The sequence below is a fragment of the Perna viridis genome, chromosome 10, assembly GCF_037379345.1.
Source record: "Perna viridis isolate PV_CMFRI_1.1 ecotype Kerala chromosome 10, ASM3737934v1, whole genome shotgun sequence".
Lineage (NCBI taxonomy): Eukaryota > Metazoa > Mollusca > Bivalvia > Mytilida > Mytilidae > Perna > Perna viridis.
In genome coordinates this window covers 27,359,832-27,380,081 of record NC_142454.1, presented here as the reverse complement: position 1 = coordinate 27,380,081, position 20,250 = coordinate 27,359,832, and the positions used below count along the sequence as shown (strand labels likewise).

The window sequence follows — 20,250 nt, the reverse complement described above, 5'->3', positions numbered from 1 at the left end:
GATTTTTCTTTTTATACCCCTGCTTCAAACTTTGGAGCGGTGGTATACTGTTTTACCCTTGTCCATAACTGTTTTATTCTTCACAGTTTTTTTTCTCAGCAAAAATCTTAACAGCAGCTTGAAATTTAACACATTCTTCCTGTAGGTAGACCATATGTTGGGATCTATTTTTTGAAAAATTTGACAACTTCCTGTTTATTGAAGACTGTTTAATTTTGGACTTCATACTTTTGAAAGTTGAAATTTTAGTCACACTGTTCTCAGCAACTACACATCTCAGCAACTTGAAATTTTAACACATTCTTATTGTAGATATGCCATATGGTGAGATTCATTTTTTGGAAAAAATTGATAACAACTTCCTGTTTATCAAGGACTTCATGAAATTTGGACTTCATACATTTGAAATTTGAAAATTTTAGTTGGACTTTTCTCAGCAACTACACATCACAGCCACTTGAAATTTTAACACATTCTTATTGTAGATATGACATATATGGTGGGATCCATTTTAGTAAAAACTTGACAGAAACCTTGTGTTAACTGTGATCTTTGTTTTTTTCTGTAAATGTTTTTTTCTGTAAATCTTGTTTGAAAGTGGAAGTATCATTAGTGAACCATCACTCATTGATTTCTTGGGTATTTTTTTTTTTTTTTTTTTTTGTCTTCTTTTATTGTTGGGTCTTTAAAATGACTTTTTGGTCCAGGATGTCTGTATCCTGGCTTATGTAAAGAAGTAGTGTTAGACAGTCATAGTTGCCTGATAATGTTATATGGTCAACTATTCTCTAATTTGTTCTGACATTACTTTTTTCCTTTTTAGATATTCTTACTTTTTTCTATATTTTCAGATTTCGAGATTAAAACTTGATCACACTGAAGACTTCATGAAGATACAACTGAAACACAAAGATGACATCCTCCGTCTTCAGAGTAAGCATGAAGGACAAATGGAAGGTTGGTATAGATTTTATATCCGAAAATTATATGGTCAAAGGGAGATAATTCATTTTATTCCATTAAAAGACTGGCATACATTTTACACATGAAATGCAGGAATGTTTTTTTTATTTATAAATACTTTAATATTTATGTATCTAATTTTTATGGAAAGAATGATGCCTTTTTTTTAAGTCTCTATGGTAATTGTTAAAAAAAGACAGGTTTTTCTGACTTTGGTTGATGTACCCAGTAGCGTATTTTGATACCAAACATGTACAAGAACTGTTAAGGAAATTGAAAAGAAAAAAAATAACTTGACAAAACCTGAAGTTCTTGCAACCTTAAAATTGCTACTTGTTTTAATAAAATGTGTATAAATATCTATGCTCCCATAAATTTTTGCATATTTTTTTAATTAATTAGGGTTTTTTTCACTTGATATGAAAAATTCATGAAATTATCTGAGTGATCTTTATAGTTCAAGCTGTAGCTTCTCAAATTAAAAATTTTAAAGAACATTTTATGACATATTAACTAACTATTTGTCCTTTTCCCCTTCAAAGAATTCGATATTCTCAGTTTCATTATCAAAAACACGATAACACATAGCAGTTCATGGGACTGTGTTAGTATTGCTAATATCCGAGGGGAGATAATTCAACATTTTATACATGGTCTCAGTATCGTATTAATTTTCCCATAGACTTCTACCATGAAGTGCATATTTTTAGGATTTATTAAAAAATATGTTAATTGATTCAATAAAACTTTCACATATGTAGCATTTCTAAGGACATGTGAAAAAATAATTTACCACAAAGAAAATGGGGTGAGTCCACAAAGATCGGACAGAAAAGTAGTCTTGAACTATAAATAGCCATTTTCCCTACTTTCACTTTCGTTTTGCACTCACCAAACCAACCTTTCCAGTGGAACATTTTTATGTTATTATGTTAGATTTTCTTTTAAAAAAGTTCTTCATCTTACAGTGTGATGTTTGCTCTATTCTGTAAGTCATTGTTCATATCTTTTGACAAAACATTATTTTGTAGAGAAGCAAAAAGAAAATGCACTATATTTTTATAGCATCCATGTTTTGACGTACACCCGCTCAGGGATATGCAATACGATACTGGTACCACATGGGCCAAGCAAAGTTCATTTGACAAAAAGGGTAATTTTGACAACGTTGAAGCTTATTTCTGTGGATACAAAATTTAACATAATTTGTAAAAGCAAAATATTGTCCTTAGAAAAAAATCACATCAGCTTAGCTTTCCATATATAAGCCAAACATCTTACTTTCTTTTTTGTGTCAAAAAATCTCCCTATCAGTCCATGTAATCTGTATATAATTGACACTTCCCGAATCCTATTATACAGTTTTAAAATTCACATGTGCCAAGTTTATCAGGTAAACTTTCATTGGGATTGTATGTAAGAGAACTTTTCCCAATATTTTCCCTAATACAATCATTCCACCTGACTTATTATACAATATTTTACCTTTCATTTAAAGTACATCTAAAAATATTGTCCTTACAGACTTGGGTTAAAATCCAAGTTAAATAACCTGTCTGTTTAGATATGGAAAATCAGCTTCTTGGGTTTGTAAAGTTATTTGTGGAGAAACATATCTCATATGTTTAACTTAATTCAATAACCTAATTCAACTAACTATTTCCCCTCAGAGCCAGCTGGTATGCAAGAGGGGGAGGTATTCATACATGTACTTAGTTCCTTACTACCCATTACGCCAAGGGTATGTGGGGACAGCAACAAAGGTACGCTACATCTGCCTGTTTTGGCCATCTTCTGTAAAATTTCCCATGAGTGCTTCAATTCTCACATTTCCAACTCATAAGTACATCGCCACATAATCCTGGGTCTATCTCTGCACCTTTTCCCCTCACTGGCCAGAAAAGTGCTGTTTTTGTGAGGCTTGTTGATCTTTTCTCAAGACATGTCCAATCCATCTCCACCTGAAATTCGTACATGTATTGTATATTTATTTGATTTAGAAATCCAATTCACTTAACTTCCCCACAGAGACATCTTGTATGAAAAAATGGGGAGAGGTTTCCATACATATAACAAGAGTAGATATGGTTAATATGTCAGAGAGACAACAACCCCACAGGATAAAAAATGTCAGCAGAAGTCCTGTATTGTTCAGTAAAGTTTGTTTAAAAACCCAATACACTTTAGAATTTTGTCTTCGAGTCATTCTGTATAAAAAAAGGGGGTGGAATGCTGTGATAAGCCTTAATTCCAGATTTTAAACCTTTCCCAAAAAACTTGTTTCATATTTTGTGAAAGCTAATAGGTTTGGAAATAATTTCTAAAGTATGACTGCAATTCTTTTTGTTCTTTTGGGATAAACAAACTAATGTCATGATAGTTTCTATTTACATATATATATATGACAGATAAATTGGTGAGCTCTGTTAAAATTAAGGCTGAGTAAAGGAATTACCTCTGTTACTTTTTGACATGACTATCAGTATGCCCATCAATCTCCCATTATTTTGGCATAGTTGCCCAGCTTATAGAATGGTGAATGTTAAGCAAGTAGTGGGTAACTGGAAAATATTTTTGTAACATATTTCTCAGCAACTATAAAACACAGCCATGAGATATTTGGTAGGCAACTTCAGTGTGGGATAAAATAATATTGGAAGTGATTTCAGGTTTGTTGCAGTTTTTGACCCTTTTTTAAAAAAAGGAATTAAAGGTGGGTGGGGGTGGGTCTTTATATATATATTTTGATCAAACCTTGACTTTGATAGGTAAGGAATATTCTGTTTCACTGAGAATTTGTATGGTTCTTTCAAACCCCCTTGCCTACGAGTAACCAGGGTACATATTTCGTGTCTTATCTGTACTTACTATTTACACGTAATTTTGAAGTATTTCTACTGTTTCCGTTGTCAAGTGTTTACAAAACACTTGCTTTATTTTAACCTTTAATTCTTATCTGATATCAACTTGTAAAACAAATACTATGGTATTGTCGGTATAAATTTCTCTTTCCTTAGATAAGGCATATTTCTAGTCTATTGTTAATCCCTATGATTTAACCCTTTAAGGTTCTGTACAAACAAGTTAAAGACTGACCAAGGGAGATTTGATCACTTTAGAAGTGATATGGTAGTGATACCTTTTTTAGTGATTTTTGCTGACTTCGTAATTTTTTAACTTTAATTTTTGGCAAGGATTTACTACTGGTTTTTGCCATTAAGCCGTTTTTTGATTTCACTTACTTTTATAGGTTATGAAAGTGTTACAATAGGCATTGACTTTTCTGTATGAATTAATTTTTCAAGGTAGTTTTACCTAGCAAAATTATTTCAAAATCTTGCCCCAATTGAAAATACAAAACGAAGCAAAAAGCTTATGGGTACCCTTGATTTGTTGTCTTCTATGTTCATTTCACAAACTGAGACTGGTATGACCTTAATTTTTAAGAACTAAACCATGAGTAGTGCAAGATTAGAGTCAGTTCTAAAAAATGTTGTTTCTTTCCTTTAGATCCCAAGTTATTGTTCTTATGTATACCGTTTATAAATGGGAAAGCATGCTAAAACTCCCTTGAATTTACCACTTGAAGGGGGTCACAGTTTATGTACATATTCACTGAGAGCCTTTATTATTATGCTTGTAAATAAATCTCTGCAAATTATATCAACTAGAACATACAGGTATCTAAGTACAATGAAACCTGTGTAAACCAAACACAGGAAAAACTTTAAACCTGTGTAAACCAAATGCATGAAAACTAAACCTGTCTAAACCAAACAGGATAAACTGTAAACATGTCTAAACCAAACACAGGATAAACTTTAAACCTGTGTAAACCAAACACTTGATAAACCTAAACCTGTGTAAAACAACCCCCTGTATAAACCATAGACTTGTGTAAACCAGATACTGTGAAAGTACTTGAATTCGTGGATACCAATTTTCGTTGATCAGAGAATAAACGTAAGTTCGCGGATTCTTGAATTCGTGGTTTTGAAGTTTTCAGTATACACATTGATGGGAATCTCTTATTCATTGGGAACTAAATTTCGTGGTTTTGCCAACCCACGATAACCACGAAAATTGGTACCCATGAACAATAGTACTTTCACAGTATCTTATGAATCTTCAAATCAGTTTCAAAGAGTTTTAAACCTGTGTAAACCAGACACCTGTCTAACCCAACAAAATTTTCTGTCAAAAAGGGGTTTGGCTTAGATAGATGTTACTGTGTAAAGGTTTATTATGACTGAAAACAGTGAAGGGGTTTGGTCCTATAATATCCAGGGAGTTAAGTGGGAACATTTTTGACACCCTTTACTTTTATACACATACTTATATCACTCAAATAAACTTATGTTTGAACTAAAGTTGTATTTTAGAACAGAAGGTAGATTTATTTGCACAGATTTTGAAAACTTGAAGATTTAAAAGCCATGCAATGTTATGAATACAACCATTAATCATAAAATTTTGAAGGTTTTATTTAAATTGTAAATACTAAATGCAGGAAACAGGGTGTTTGCTTATATGCAGACATATTATTCCTAGGTTCAGCTTAAGTAAGAAAGGAATGTAGACAAATTAGTCTCTTTAAAGCTTTCTGAACAGTAAAACATTTGTGTGTAATGACCTTCCATTTCTCAAGTTTAATATAAGGAGTTTGCATAATATTTATTATTGAATATAAATTTTCAACCATCTTTGAAACGAAGAAAGATTTTACAACTATACTTACAGAAAGAAAGAGTATTTCAGACTTTTCTGAAACCCACTTAAATAAATGGGGTATAAATAATGCATTTAAGAACATCAATGATATCTGTTTGTAAAGATAGGGATCTAACCATTTTTAAGCCATACATGAAAATTAGGAAATGCAGTTTTAGAAAAGGATATTTCATTTTCTGTTTCTTATTAAGCATTAGTAGAGAGAAGTGTTTAGTGTTGCATTGAGACAATTTATGGTTAGTTGGAGTGATCATAGCCTTATGTTTTTTTATTGGCAGTAAAATCTTCATTTTTTTCTTGACACCATTTAAAGTCTATTTTATATACATTGAAAATTCTTCAAGTATACATTTCCATAAAAAAAAATGTATCTACAAACTTGGGCAAATTTGAAAAGAAACACTTGATATGAAATAGATTTGTTCTAATAATATATGAATATGTATATATTGTTTTTTGCTGTTGTTTACAGTCAGTTGGTACCAGTTGGCTCTGTGGGGTAGGTTTCGATCAAATTTATTACTCTGGTGTGGACAGCGGGTATCTTCATGTTCTATTCTAAGATATGTAGAAAATGCTTTTAAGTTTTTATCTGATAACTGTTTTTGGACTATGGATATTTTTTGTTCATTCACATGTAGAAAATACTTTTTAGTGAACAAATTTAATTTCTGCTTTTTGCAGGGAGTATTTTAATTTTCATTTCTGATGTTATGGTATAGCTGCTTTGTTTTTCAAATGCTTGCTTGGAAATTGCTCTATATTGTTAAAACTGGTGGATGGTCTCTCATGGTTTTTTTTAATTACTTTTATAATTTTAATGATATATATTTAGGAGATTCAAAAACAGATGGCTTATTTTCAGAAATGTATTCTAAATTTATTACAATGAATTCCTTAATGAAACTGTGAGTCTTCACAAGTCATGACCAAGAAATACAATATTTGTACATTACTTGGCAGATTTCCAAATCAATGAAATATAAAAAAAAAAATGCTTGATGGGTTCTCCAAGGATCTGTTACCATTCAGTAAATCTCCACTCCATCCACTGTATGTTAAATATTTTATGAATAAATTGATGAGTTATGAATTATATGATGAATATATTTATGTATAGAGTACTGCAGATCAATGTATATATTGAACTGTGAAGATGGACCTCAGATAAAAGTCTGATGGGTCTTCCTGATAAAATACTAACACCATAATACTTAATAGATAAACTTGTATTGGTCTCTTGTGTCTTAGTAGGTTATTGTAACATTGAATATGATGTATGTCAGCCGAAAAAGGGTAGGCCTTATTTATGAGGCTCATCAGAATAGCTACATATATATATTCTATATTGGAAGATGTGATTCTCTGCTAAAAAGTTTGCTAAAATATTCTGCTCCTTTTATAGTAAAAATTTTTAATGGAAACTCTCAGGCCCTGCTAAAAATTTTGCTCTTCGATCTTAAATTTCTGCTTTTTGGAAGAAATGGAAACTCCCAGTAAAGCAGCCATCTTTATTGTTTTAAATAAAAGGAGAAATGTGTCTCACTAGAAGAAGTTTTAGATCTTAAAGTCACAGAATGTATAGAAGGTCATTTCAAAAACAAATTTATTTGTAAAATATAAGGAAATTTGTTTTCCTAAAATCTAAATTTTAAATCTATATTAGATAATATGTAAATGAAATGAAAATGCAGTTATGACTGTGCAGAACTTTTTTAAGTGTAATATTTTGACACCTTTGTAAAACAGGGTAAAATCCAGACAACAGGTCAGACATGGAAAGATTTCGGAACAATCAAAATTGTGCAGTTGCACTCATACATACTCTGACAAACAGTTCTTCTCACCCAAAATTTATTCAGTTATTAAATGTAAATTTTTATTAAATATCCTTGATTCATATTTTAATTGCTTTAATGCAATTTTAACCATTCAGTGACTTTCTATGATAGACATTTAAAAATCAGCTCGTCAAATTAAAGAAATATTGATTATTGATTTTTAAAAATCAATTTTGTATAAAAGATTCACCTTCTTATTCAACTTTTACTGTTCACCTGTTTCTAAACATTCTTTTGGCAAGATGAAGAAATATCAATTTTATTAGATTTTTTTAAAGGATTTGATGTTTTTGAAACTCATCAATTAAGATTGTGTACATTTCATGTTTTAAAATTGATAAAAGAAGCATATGTTAGATTCATATTTCAATGTTTACCAAACAAATCAGCAGGCTAAATTGTGATGTGATGTAAATTTCTTTTATAATACTGCTGTATATGGGTTGTACATTTGTGTCGGTAAATAGATAAAATACTGTTATTTGGCTGACGTGAAGTTATAAAGTGGGAATACTATGTTAAAAGGCTATAAAATGACAAGGTGGAAAATCGCAAAGTATCGGAAATAACCGATCTGGTTCTAGCAGAGTAGAAACTAACATGACAAGTTGGACTCAATTTTCTAACAAAGGGAAATTAATTAGCGACTTGGAAAAAAATTGGAAATCTTGACAATTATCTATTATTTAGTGTCGATCAGCCGTTATTAGTTAACATTGGGAATTATTACGAGTCCCAAGTATGAGATTTTTGTGATAGACATTTAAATTGATCCCCTATATGACAAATATATTATAACGATTTTCACCACCGAAGGTTGATTTTTTCGTTTTGTTTAACAAGTAATATTTATTTGGATCATCAAAGATATACAAAGTTAAATAGGAAAAATTCTCTACAATTATGTGATTAAACTTTTGACTCAATTTGGGATTTAATGTTGACACATATACCTTGTATATTTTGAGATCATTGAAAATTATAGCATTTTAGATTTAATTGTGATCTGTGAATATTCAATGGTCTCACCTGCATTTTGTGACTGTGGGCAAATTTCATTTGCTTCTTGGAAATTAGTTTCACCTTGTAGTAATTTTTTTCAAGAAATCAAGGATCATATACTCAGGACTTAGGACTATGTGTGTGTAAAATAAAAACGAAGATTTTTTTTTCTAAAATGGAGCCTAAGCCTAAGAATGGAAGGAAACCTTTGGCTGCCATAGTTGGTGCTGTGAAAGGTATAATATTGTTTTCATTTTTTGATCGCATATCTATTGACATTTTCAGCAGGAAAAGCAAATGAGCTAAAACATAAATGTATAGTTCCTGATGGTAAATATTTGATATGATTACCAAACGTACCTCATCTTCTAAAAAAACTGAACACCTCTTTTACCTGTAAAAAAGTGTACCCCCACAACCCCCAACAAAAATATATGAGCACATAAAGCCACAACACACTACCTTGCCATATGATGACCGTTTGAAGTGATTTCTACTCCTGTGATATTAATTTTGTCTTTGATAATGTCCTGACTTGGTGTAATTACTGTATGTTTGCAGAAGTGCAAAGAAATTGCTCTATGTGAGCCACCAACCACATTCTTAGGGTTTTTTGTTTGGTTTTTTTTTTTTTGGAACTTATTAACTTGACCCAATTTATGCTGCCATTGTCAGGTCTAAATGTCATGTTACTGTAATTTCTATCGTATTTTTCAAAATGAAGATTTTATCAACAAAATGGCCTTTTAAAGTGAATTCTGATTATTATTAAAACGATATGGAAGTTTACAATATTAGTTTTTCAGAGAGGACTGCCTTGTAAGAGTTGCATGCTGAAACCTTAACTTTTGAGAGCCCCTTGGACTGATGTTACTAGGAAACCCTTAGATCCCACTCCTTTATTGAAATCTATTGAATAGTTCTACAGTCCTATTATGATAACCCTAACATTGTATTAGATAGTGGGCAAGCTAAAATCAGTGTATTGGCTCTCGGCCAGTTCTGTTTTAATAAAATTATCTTATAGATGTCTTAATGAGGGGAATACTTCTTTTGAGCAGAAAAGAAAATATTTTGCAAATTATTGTACTTATCTGAATGGCTATGAGATTAAATATTTATATAATGGTCAGGTATTTTTATTATCAATCAGGACTTAAGGCTACTAATTCATTCTTTGAATAAATATTAATTTCAAATATGCAGATATATCAAACGTTCGTGTATGAAAGAAATTACTTTTTTTTTTTCAATCTAAAATAGAATATTTTCTTAACTTGTTTTTCTATTGATATTACTAAAAAAGTAGTATTTTAAAAACAAAATACTCTCAGTTATTTCTTAGTGAACCTACGCTAATTATATAAACACAGATCTAGGAGTTCAAGTAGAACATAGAATAGGGAACCCTCCCCCTTTTTTTTTTGGTTAATGTCAAACGTAATCAAAGACTGTATTGTACTGTTACCAGTGGGGTGTTCTTGAAGAGGATTTCAAGGGTTGGAACCCCTTTCCCTATAATTGGCAAATTTTATTAAATGAATAAATGACATCTTTCAGAACTCTGACCATTTTTATTGAACTCCTGGACATATCCCTGCTAACCAAAGAATTACATCTACCAATGGTGTGTCTTTGAAAAAAAATTTTTTCAAACTTTAACTTCCAAATTACATCATTGTGTAGTGCATTGATGTTTGCACTCATTTTTATCTGGATAAAAAAAGAGAGGCAAAAAAACACAAGGACAACTTTAAGTAAACTGTGTGTGAAGTGTAAATAAGGCGTTAAAACTTCTAAGTTTATATACATTTAATGATCTACACTCTGGGTATTTATTACTTAAAGAAATTTCATTTTGAAAGGTTTAAATTTCAGGATGGGTTAAGACTAGCGCTCTTATAATCTATGTATATTTTAATATTGGACAAGTTTTGCAGTCGATTGCATAATTTGAAAAGAAAACACGAAGGATTTCTGGTTTCTTTTGAATTTGATTTCATCCCCTATGAAGCAGTGATTTTATTTTGATAGGTTTAATATACATTTATTACTTATCTTTATCTCTTTTTTTGAATTGGTTTGAAATTAGATGCTTCTTGTGTATTTAGGAGCTTAATACTTTGTTCCCAACGTCAGCATTTATAGAATGAATATGATAAAACATGATATTTTTTGCCATAGGATAAAAATTCAGTGGCAGGGATAGGGGAGGGTTCCAGGGTTTTTTTCATACCTGTTAACCCTCCAACATTATGGGGTAAATTCCTACAAAATCAAAGAATAATTCATAAAAATGTGAGATTTATGAGAGGTTTTTTGGTTAAAGGTAATGATCTACTCTATTTATAATAATGTACTTTATTTTTTTTGAAATACTAAAAAAAAATAATTTTTACATGAGATAGTGTCGATGAGACACCATCTCCCACATGAACTATTCCAAGGGTTAACAGGCATGGTTTTTTCCTAAAAAAAAAATTCTGTGCTAAATTTGAACAAAAATTAGCATATGATGGTAGCCCCTTTTATATTTTTTTTTTATCAGACACCCCCCACCATCCCTCCCTCACTCACTCAAGTTGTAATTAAGATCTTGATCTGCCCTGAAGCCCAAGATCTTGAACAATTTATATGTAGTGCTGCATTCGTAGTAAAAAGTTATAATGAATTTTCATGACAGAAAAAATAACGATGTTAAAGCTATTGCTGTATTGAGCCTAGATAACTTTTCAAAGAGATTACTATTGAATTATAGATAGTCAATTAAAACCTAACTACACCTCAGTAACAGCTTTTTAGGGAATTAATAGCTCATATTTGGTTTCTCAGTTTATCTATCTATCTATACATTAAATTGTGTGTTTCTTCTAGATCAATTGGAATTTCTTCAAACAGACTTTTCAGATTATTTTTGGCTTTGCCTTTGGATGTTATAGTTTTTTTTTTCATGGACTTACATATATCAGTCCATTAAAATGTTACCTGCTCCTACTTCAGCACCCTTCATGAGAGCAATATGAAATTTGGTATGCTAGTACTTACATAGAGAGCTAACAATATTACATATAGGTATTACAATTTCTTAATTATTATCTTAATATTCCTTTTTCAGAACTTCATAAGCAACACAGAGACAAACTTGAAGAAATTACTAAAAGATTTGAAGCCATGAAACTGAACTTGTCTGTAAGTTTGTATTCTATTACATGTTTGAAATTTTGGGTTTTGGTGCCTAATTACCTTGCAACAAATGTAATTGTTATGGTGTTGAACCATTTTTTTGGCTATTTATAAACTTATTTTATATAAATGGCTCAGTGTACTACAAAATTAGTACTTTTAGCTATATATGTTTTGTTTGTAAAATATGCTTAAAAATGGTATCTCTGAAAATATAACCATAAATAATAAAAAAAAAGCTCCTAAAGCAAAAAAAAAATCCTCTTAAGCACAAAGAAAACAGCTCTTAAAACACAAACAATGAAAACAGCTCTAAAAGCACAAACAATGAAAACAGCTCAGAAAGCTCAAGCAATGAAAACAAGCTCCTTAAGCACTTACAATAGAAAAGTTCTTACCTTCCAAAACCTCAAATGTGTGCTTTTGACAGAATCAGGGGAGGTAATGCAGTATTAGATTTCTTAACCAATTCCTAAATGAACTGGAATCCTGTCTGAACTGGACATCTTTTTCAATATGTTTATTTTAATATCAGTGTGTTTTGAACCTGTGAAAATTGATCATCTGTCTAAAGTAAACAAAGGGGTTTGGATTAGACAAGTTTTACAATATCAGGTACCTCTACAGTTATTTTAGAATCATTTCCTGTTTTCTTTTTACCTATAATTTTACAAAAACTTGTATATTTTCAGGACAAGGTGGATACTTTGCGTACTGAATGTGATGATCTTCGAGTCCGAGCACGAGAGAGTGAAGATATGTTACTCAGAGACTCTGATATTAAAGTGCAGGTAAAGTTGAAGTCTGTCATTATTTCTGTCGTGGATTGAATGATGTTTTTGATTTGTTTGTTTTTCTGTATGTCTATCATTACATTTATACTGGATTCAACTTTTGACATTTTTCCTCAGACTTGCATGAAGTGTAAGTAACCTTACAAGCTTTGATGGTATTGACATTCAGAGAAATCCATTGGAGGAGACCAGTCTTCATGAAGGGAAAAAAGACTTCGTTTAAAATCATAAATTATGATATTTTCCTGGATGTGTGCAGCAGTCACCTTTTTATAGTTTGATTATCTTCAAATTTAACATAAATGCTAACAGTAGAGAACATTTTTAATGAAATCTTCTGTTCATTCTCTGTTGCTGCCCTTGGAGTATTACTATTTGGTTTTTTTTAGATGGCGATAGCAAGATACAAGCACATGCCAGCAGAAATAGAAAGCCTCAAACAAGTATTGGATATGAAAAACGAGGAAATCTTCAAATTGAGGAATAAAAATATTGATTTAGGAAAAGTGGTAATGCTGTCTTTAAAATAGAATCGTCTCCCTTTCTAACATATCAAGGAATAACACTAAAAAAAGTAACAAATCTAAAGGTTTGAATAAGGGGAAACCTATGGACAAAACAATACGGACAAAACAATACCAGGAACACCAAAAAGATATCAGATAAAGAATAAACTTGAACAACACACAGAGACGAAAAACAAACAATAGCATGGTCTTAACTTAAAACCAGAAATAAAACCTTCACATTATTTTTCCATTTACTTGTAATTACTATAGATTTTATCTTTATATTTTATTTTATTCAGCTTTGTTAAATCTTGATAAAAAGAACACACAAGTATAAAATGGAATTCATCTTCAATATCTTTAAAACAACATTGACAAATATGCAGGCTTTTATTGACATTAGTATATCTACCCCTCAAAAGTACCTATAACATCTATTCTATGTAATTTAATGTGTAACTATTTTAGAGATAAAATTGTTTCAGTTTGAAAACAATAGTTGAATTCGACATTCCTTGTGCATTAGGTTGTGTAGTTGCATCTTCTTGTGAAGAAAAATTACTTTCAGATAAAATTTATCAACAACAACAAATTTCATTGAAATATCAATTATAGAGATTTTATTAAGAATGGATAGAATTTAGTTTCATACCTGGAAAGATATACACTGAAGCCTGTCTAAAGTGAATCCTGAATTAACCGAAAACCTATCTACACCAGACAACTTTTTTAATCCCATTGTGCCGGTTTAAATGTATTTTGAACCTGTATACACCATACACCTGTCCAAACCGACTGAATTCTACAGTCCGAAAGGGGTTCGGTTTAGAGAGGTTTTAATGCATTTGAAACACAATACTTTACTAAGTTTGTCAAAACCATATGTTCAGACTTTGTTTTCTTCATATTTCAGGTTGAAGATCTACGTGTTGCCAATGACAAGATCCTGGCACAAAAACAGAAGATAGAAAACCTGGAGGCTATTGTAACCATGAAGACAGACCATGAAAAGTTAGTATAGTAAAAATATTACAATGAAACCCTTCATACTATTTTAGAACTATTATTTATGGTGTACTGGGTTTTTTATGGTTTAATCAACCAATAATGAAAACTTAAGTAGCACTCCAGCTAAGAATCATGCAAAATGTGATTCATGGGTAAAAAGCTTACATATTTTTATTTTTGATATTTTGTTTGAATTGCCATAGTAAACAGAAACTAACATTCAGTTTTTCATATAACCCGTGTTCTTAGGAGATAAAAATTATATAGAATGCGCTGTAGATTTCAAAATTAAGGAAGATAACTCTGTAAGTGGCACTCAAATACAATAGAATCTACTGTATTTTCAATGTCGATTACCTCCTAAGAGCAGGCAGATTTGAATGAATAATTACACATTTCATAGTATAGACCCACAAAACAACTTAATTACAAAAATATAAATATGTAGCCTTTTTTGAGGTGTATCACATTTTTCAGATTTTGCATGATTCTTACAAAGACAGCTACTTAATTTCACTAGCCTGAATTAATTTGACTAGGCTTGGGGCATAAGGAAATTGACTAAATGTACAGACAGCATTGAATACTATGAAAACAGTTAATGAAGATATTATTTTATGCATATGGATTAAAAATTAGAGAGTAAGTGTTACTCCTTATTTCCAATATATTACTTTTTTTTTCAGACAAATGAATGAAAAGTGTCAGATGTTAATGAGAAAATTTGACAAAGAGTCCAAAGCAAACAAACGGTTATCGATGGATTATGAAGAACTTATGTGGAGGATGAGCCAATCAGAGGGCTCAATGGAAAATCTCTTGAAAGGTGCTTCACCAACTAGTGAATTGAGTTCACCAGTATTCAAACGCAAAAATCTCTCACCAACTGTCAGTGAACATTCACCAGCTAGGAGTCCAGCTTACAGGCGTTCAATTTCGTCAAATAGTGGAGAAAAATCTCAGGATAAAAAATGGAAGAGAAAGTCAGCATCTTACTTGATGGAAGAAAATCGACTGTCACCGAGCCGTTTTAGTCCTCCCGGCAAGTCTTATTTGGGATCTGATTCAGTTCCAAATAGTCCAAGGGCTAAAAGCTCAGGGAAGAACAATCGTCTGTCTCAATCATGTAATGATGCTGATATTTTTGAGGGGCCACAACCCTTACCCTCCCCTGTTCCCCCTCCAGAGCTCTCCAGCTCATTAGACAGTGATTATTTTACTAGTGAAAAGACTGATTCTAGTAACTGTGACACACTTACCACTGTTTCACAGTCTGGAGACTCCATTAGTGTAACAATTGTTGAAAAGGAGAAAATGAATGGAGTTAACTCCCCTGAAACAGATGGAAATCAGGATGATGTTTCAGAAATTTCCCAGTCAACAGATTCTTGTGGAGTAGGGTCTTTAGTTTGGGATTATGAAAATATTGACTCAAGTTGTAGGTCCGTTGAAACAAGCAGTTGCCGTTCAATGGAGTCAAGTGTTGCAAGTGACACCATTCTTGAAGCTAATGGTCATGAAACCTCTGACCAATGCACATTCTCAAACTCCAGTACTGTTGAAGACATTTCTATGCCATTTCACTCTCCTGAAAAGGGAGGTGAAATTCCTATTGTCCCAAATATTGACTCTTCTGAGATTGAATCTGCTAAGTCTGTTCACAATGGTGATGTGTCGATTAGTAAAATCCCTACATTCCAAGGCATGAAAGAGTCCTCTGTGTAAATGCCTTGAAATTTGGGGAAGTGTGTGTCTTAGTGATTCAGAGTAATGGTATGGAGTGAAAACAGATTTCTTTGTGGAATGGAATGAAAGTGTAAAATATTGTATGTCTATAATGGAATGAAGTGGAGGAGGGGACATTTATTGTTCCTTTCACAGAATAAATCTGCCTTGTTCAAGCTTAAACTGAATGTTAAATTATTTCTTATTGATAGAATGATGTTATTTCAAGCATAGGATTGAGAAGTTAAAAACTTTTTCCTGGATATAATTGAAAAACAATATCGACTGCAAAGTAATTTTGCATCTTCTGCAATCTGTAATCCTGTTCAAATCACAGTCTATGATTAAAATTTACTTTTGTTTCTGTTTGAACTTCAAATATAAATATGTATTATATAAGTCTTAAACTACAAGAAGAAAATTCTGTTAATTTTGTAAAAGGTCTGTGTTCTAGGATTCCTATTTCCCATTACCCAGGGCAAGTGAAATTTTTTGGTCAGGGAAAGTTAGGTACTAAGTTACACTTTCCCATGGCAAGTTGAAAACTTCATATGCTGTAAGGATTCGTTTTGTTAGGAAAGCAGTCGTTGACTGTGGGAAAGTTGGTTTTATATGGATTTTTCCCGAGGAAACCTCAATTTCTGAAAAATCCTAGAACAATGAAGGTTCTATAGTTGACACTTAAATGATATGTAGTCATATTCACAGGAAATGGTAAGTGCAAAATAAGTCGTAGGTTATGAAGTTATTAATAGCAAAAAGTATTGTGACATCGCAACTTATGACCTATTTTTCACGTTTGATTTTTTGTGAAATAGACATGTGGTGCTTAAAATTACAATACAGTATAAACATTCCAGTATCAGTAGCATTCAATTGATGTTCTAGCAGTCCATGGTAAATGCATCTATGTCAGGCATTCATCAATATCTTCTACTGTCTTACATGTATCAAATCATTTCCTGTTAAAGTTTCAAGAAATAAATGTTACAAAATTGTCTTGTGAATTAGTTAGCTGGCGTACCAAAAATATCTATGTGAACTTTTCATATATAAAGTACCAACTTGTATCAGCTAAGTCTATATTATAGAGAATATTATGGCAAGGCAAAGTGGACAAAAATCAATATATTGTAATATTAGAAAATGCTCATTTTTGTCCACTTTGGCTTGCCATAGAATATTTTACTGCTTTCATACTAAATACAAATGTACTGCCATATTATGTTATACAGATAAAACTGCAACATATGTTTTTCACATGTTTAGGTGAATGTGTGAAACATATGAAAAACATTTGTTAAGAATGAAATCATAAAAATCATGTTTACTTAAATCATATGGATTAAGTTTGTTTACATAGGATTTCATGTATATATGGAAAGAATCATTTTCATTTGTTATAATGAAACACATGATTTTACAGAAAAACATACACTTTTATGTCAGTCCTTTACCTATGGTTCAGACCTTTTATTAAGAAGTGGTACCAGGTACTTTTACCCTTCTAAACTACTGAAAGGTACCTCCAGATTTTAAAATTTCTTACATTTTTATTAAACTAGTTGATGAAAAGTACCTCCTTACAAAACCAAAGGTACCTGCATTATGAAAAAAAATAATGAAACCCCTGATGGCTCCATATGCCTTTTGAAAACATATGTAAACATATGTCACAGTATTGTCTGTATGTACAAAGAAATGGGTTACATGTTGTTAAATATATGCCTGTAAATGTTATTAAAGCAGGAAGTTTGATGCTTTATAAAATGTACTGTACCTAAGAGTCAGAAGTGGCATTATTTGTGTAAGGAGAGTTATGCATTCATGCTTTTTTTTCACCAAATTATATTTCACATTTCATTTTGTAGTTGGGATCAATGCTAGAATTTCAGTTATTTTCATACTTTAATAATGTTACATGGAGAGTCATCTATTAGCATGGAAACCCGCTTTTTCAAATGTTTTTCCACAAAAAATGAAATGAAATAAATTTGATAGCTTAACTATATACTCATGAGATACAAGGTTCTGTATCACTTATGTGATATTGTGGAACAAAACCCAATTTTTGCTTTTAACTGCTATATTGAGGATGCTGCTAATTTTGTTTTGTATCTCAGTTGTTTCACTCATTAAACTATCATTGATCTTGACAAATACATTGTTTTTTTTTCTATGATCTTTGAAATCCAGAAATGATAGAACTGATCTCTAGTTTAAAATAGACTACTTTATGATTATGCAAATAGTGACAGGATCAAAATGACATTTTATTTGTAAAAATTGTAATAATTTATGTTTTTGAGTTGCATTTTCAATTTGCATATCAGAGATGCATGCATTTTTATTTGTTATTTATTAGATTTGTCTATTTATATTTATGTTCCATTTCACTAGTGCTATTTTTGTGTATAAACAGTGTATATTACATTGTATGTTACAAATTTTATTTGGCATTGACAACTGGCACAAGATGAAGCTTTTGTATACGAAGAGAGATAACTCTAACTTTACAAGAAATCTGATCTTTCAGGTTGGGAAAAAATTACCAAGATATTTACAAAATATACCTCTAGCTAACAAATTAATCGAAAACCATGCTACATGAAAAATTCGTAGATATTTGGTTTGTTTTTTCTGTGATAAATAATTTTCAAATGTGTTATTTTTGAATTAGTAAATACATGTGTGTTTAATTGTATAATTGTTCAGAATTAGACTTAACAACCCAAAAGTAGAAAGGGGTTTTCCAATATTTTGAATGTTGTGAATTAAATTCATGTATCTATGTTATGTGATTTATATTAGGTGTTGTGATTTATGTCTTAGCTGTTTTGTTGAAACATTTAAAATATCATGAATATTCTGATAGGTCTCAATACTCATCAAAAGTCAAGTCTTTAATTATTTATATGAAAAGAACTAAAATCAACTTTGGTGAGAAAAACAGCTTCAAAACAGGTATGATTTGTTCCAATGAAAGTAAATGGACTTTAGATGTCATCTTTATACTAGCAAAACATTCCAAAGCATTCTGCAGTGGTTCTATTTAACTGTGCTTTTAAGGAAATATTGTAATTGTTGGCTTACCGAAATATTTATGTTAAAAGGGGAATGACTCTGATTTAATGCATTCAAGACATAAACTCAAACTATTTTGGATATGAATTAGAAATGGTTTTTATTGTAAAGGAGAATTGAGCAGATTGTTTAGAATGCTAAAAAAATTCACACCAACATTATTTATCAAACTGTAATTTTTTGGCATCCACAAAATTTACCCTGTGGATGAAGACAAAAAATAGGTATGGAGATACTGTGAAACAACCTTGTATGTATAATGTCTGCAGGTTTTTTCAATGCTCTGTTTAATTCTTGTTTCTTTGTCAATTAGGTTACTGTTTCATTCATATTCGATCATTTTTCATATTAGAAAAGTGTATCATATTTCTGAGTCTTGTTGATTTATTATTTTGCAAATCGAGTTTCATTCTGTGGAACTGGGTTTATATTAGGCTGTGTTCAACCTGCAGAAGTTAAAATAAAATTTAAATGAAATGAGTTGTCTCCCTTTTATTTTTGTTGCTCATGTGTAATAAATAAATGTGTTAAGTAGATAAAGCCTTTACATTTTCCCAACACAGTCGGTATTGAGTTCACTTTGACATTACTTGACACCTGGTTTAGTCCTGGTTTGCCCACATTTAATTATACCAATTACCAATTAGTTAAATAAACAAAAAAGACAAAGGGTTTACTGACCATGAAATTTTATAGTCTGTTCTAAATAGAAAGGTGTTATATATGTATGTTTCTTTGTACATGTATATAGAGGATTTTTTGTTTAACTGTATAGTTTATTTTTAATGTATAAATATAAAAAAAAAGATGAATAATATATCTTTATATACTTTAATATTTAATTCATTTGAAGTCAATTACAGTTAATTTTAACAATTGATTTTGACTGCAACAACATTGAAAGTAATCTTTACTAATATATTGCATATCAGACATATAATAGCACATATAATGCATATTTATATTATGGAAACAAAATTAAAGATACATATGTTAAAAACAAAATATATGTGGCACTACAATATATATAGATCATAATAAAACAAGAACATATTCAAAAATATTCCATCAAAATCATACTTACTTTAGGGTTTTTAAGGTATTTCATCAAAATTGTATAAATTTTACAAATTAAAATTGAGCATATTTCTAAAGAGTCTGCAAAAGATTTATTATTAAAATGTTTATATTTCACTTCATTCAATAGTAAATTATAGGATTTTTTACAAGATTTTACAGGTAAAATACAGGTAGATATATACTACAATTCAGAAACAGACTTTAATTGTTAAAACAACATAACCCCTTATGTTTATTTATACAAGTAATTAAAAGTGGGCAAACCAGGATGACACCTGACACCCATAATGCTGAACTATGGAAACGTAACCAATGCAGCCTACAATCTCG

General features: G+C 30.8%; 1 protein-coding gene across 6 annotated transcripts in view; it reads left to right on the top strand.

Annotated features, from left to right (window-relative positions):
* LOC148605207 (uncharacterized) overlaps window positions 1-19,317 on the top strand; it is a 72,751-nt gene extending 53,434 nt beyond the window's left edge. For 5 of the 6 annotated variants that reach the window (XM_088550743.1, XM_088550742.1, XM_088550745.1 and 2 more), the window contains 7 exons: window positions 852-957; window positions 6,167-6,193; window positions 11,653-11,726; window positions 12,413-12,511; window positions 12,904-13,023; window positions 13,937-14,034; window positions 14,718-19,317. In XM_088550743.1, coding sequence (XP_088406869.1) covers window positions 852-957; window positions 6,167-6,193; window positions 11,653-11,726; window positions 12,413-12,511; window positions 12,904-13,023; window positions 13,937-14,034; window positions 14,718-15,756 — 1,563 coding nt within the window. In that variant the 3' untranslated portion in view covers window positions 15,757-19,317. The remainder of the gene's footprint in view (window positions 1-851; window positions 958-6,166; window positions 6,194-11,652; window positions 11,727-12,412; window positions 12,512-12,903; window positions 13,024-13,936; window positions 14,035-14,717) is intronic. The other variant, XM_088550746.1, reaches the window with a different exon arrangement.
* The last annotated feature ends 933 nt before the right edge of the window (window positions 19,318-20,250 follow it).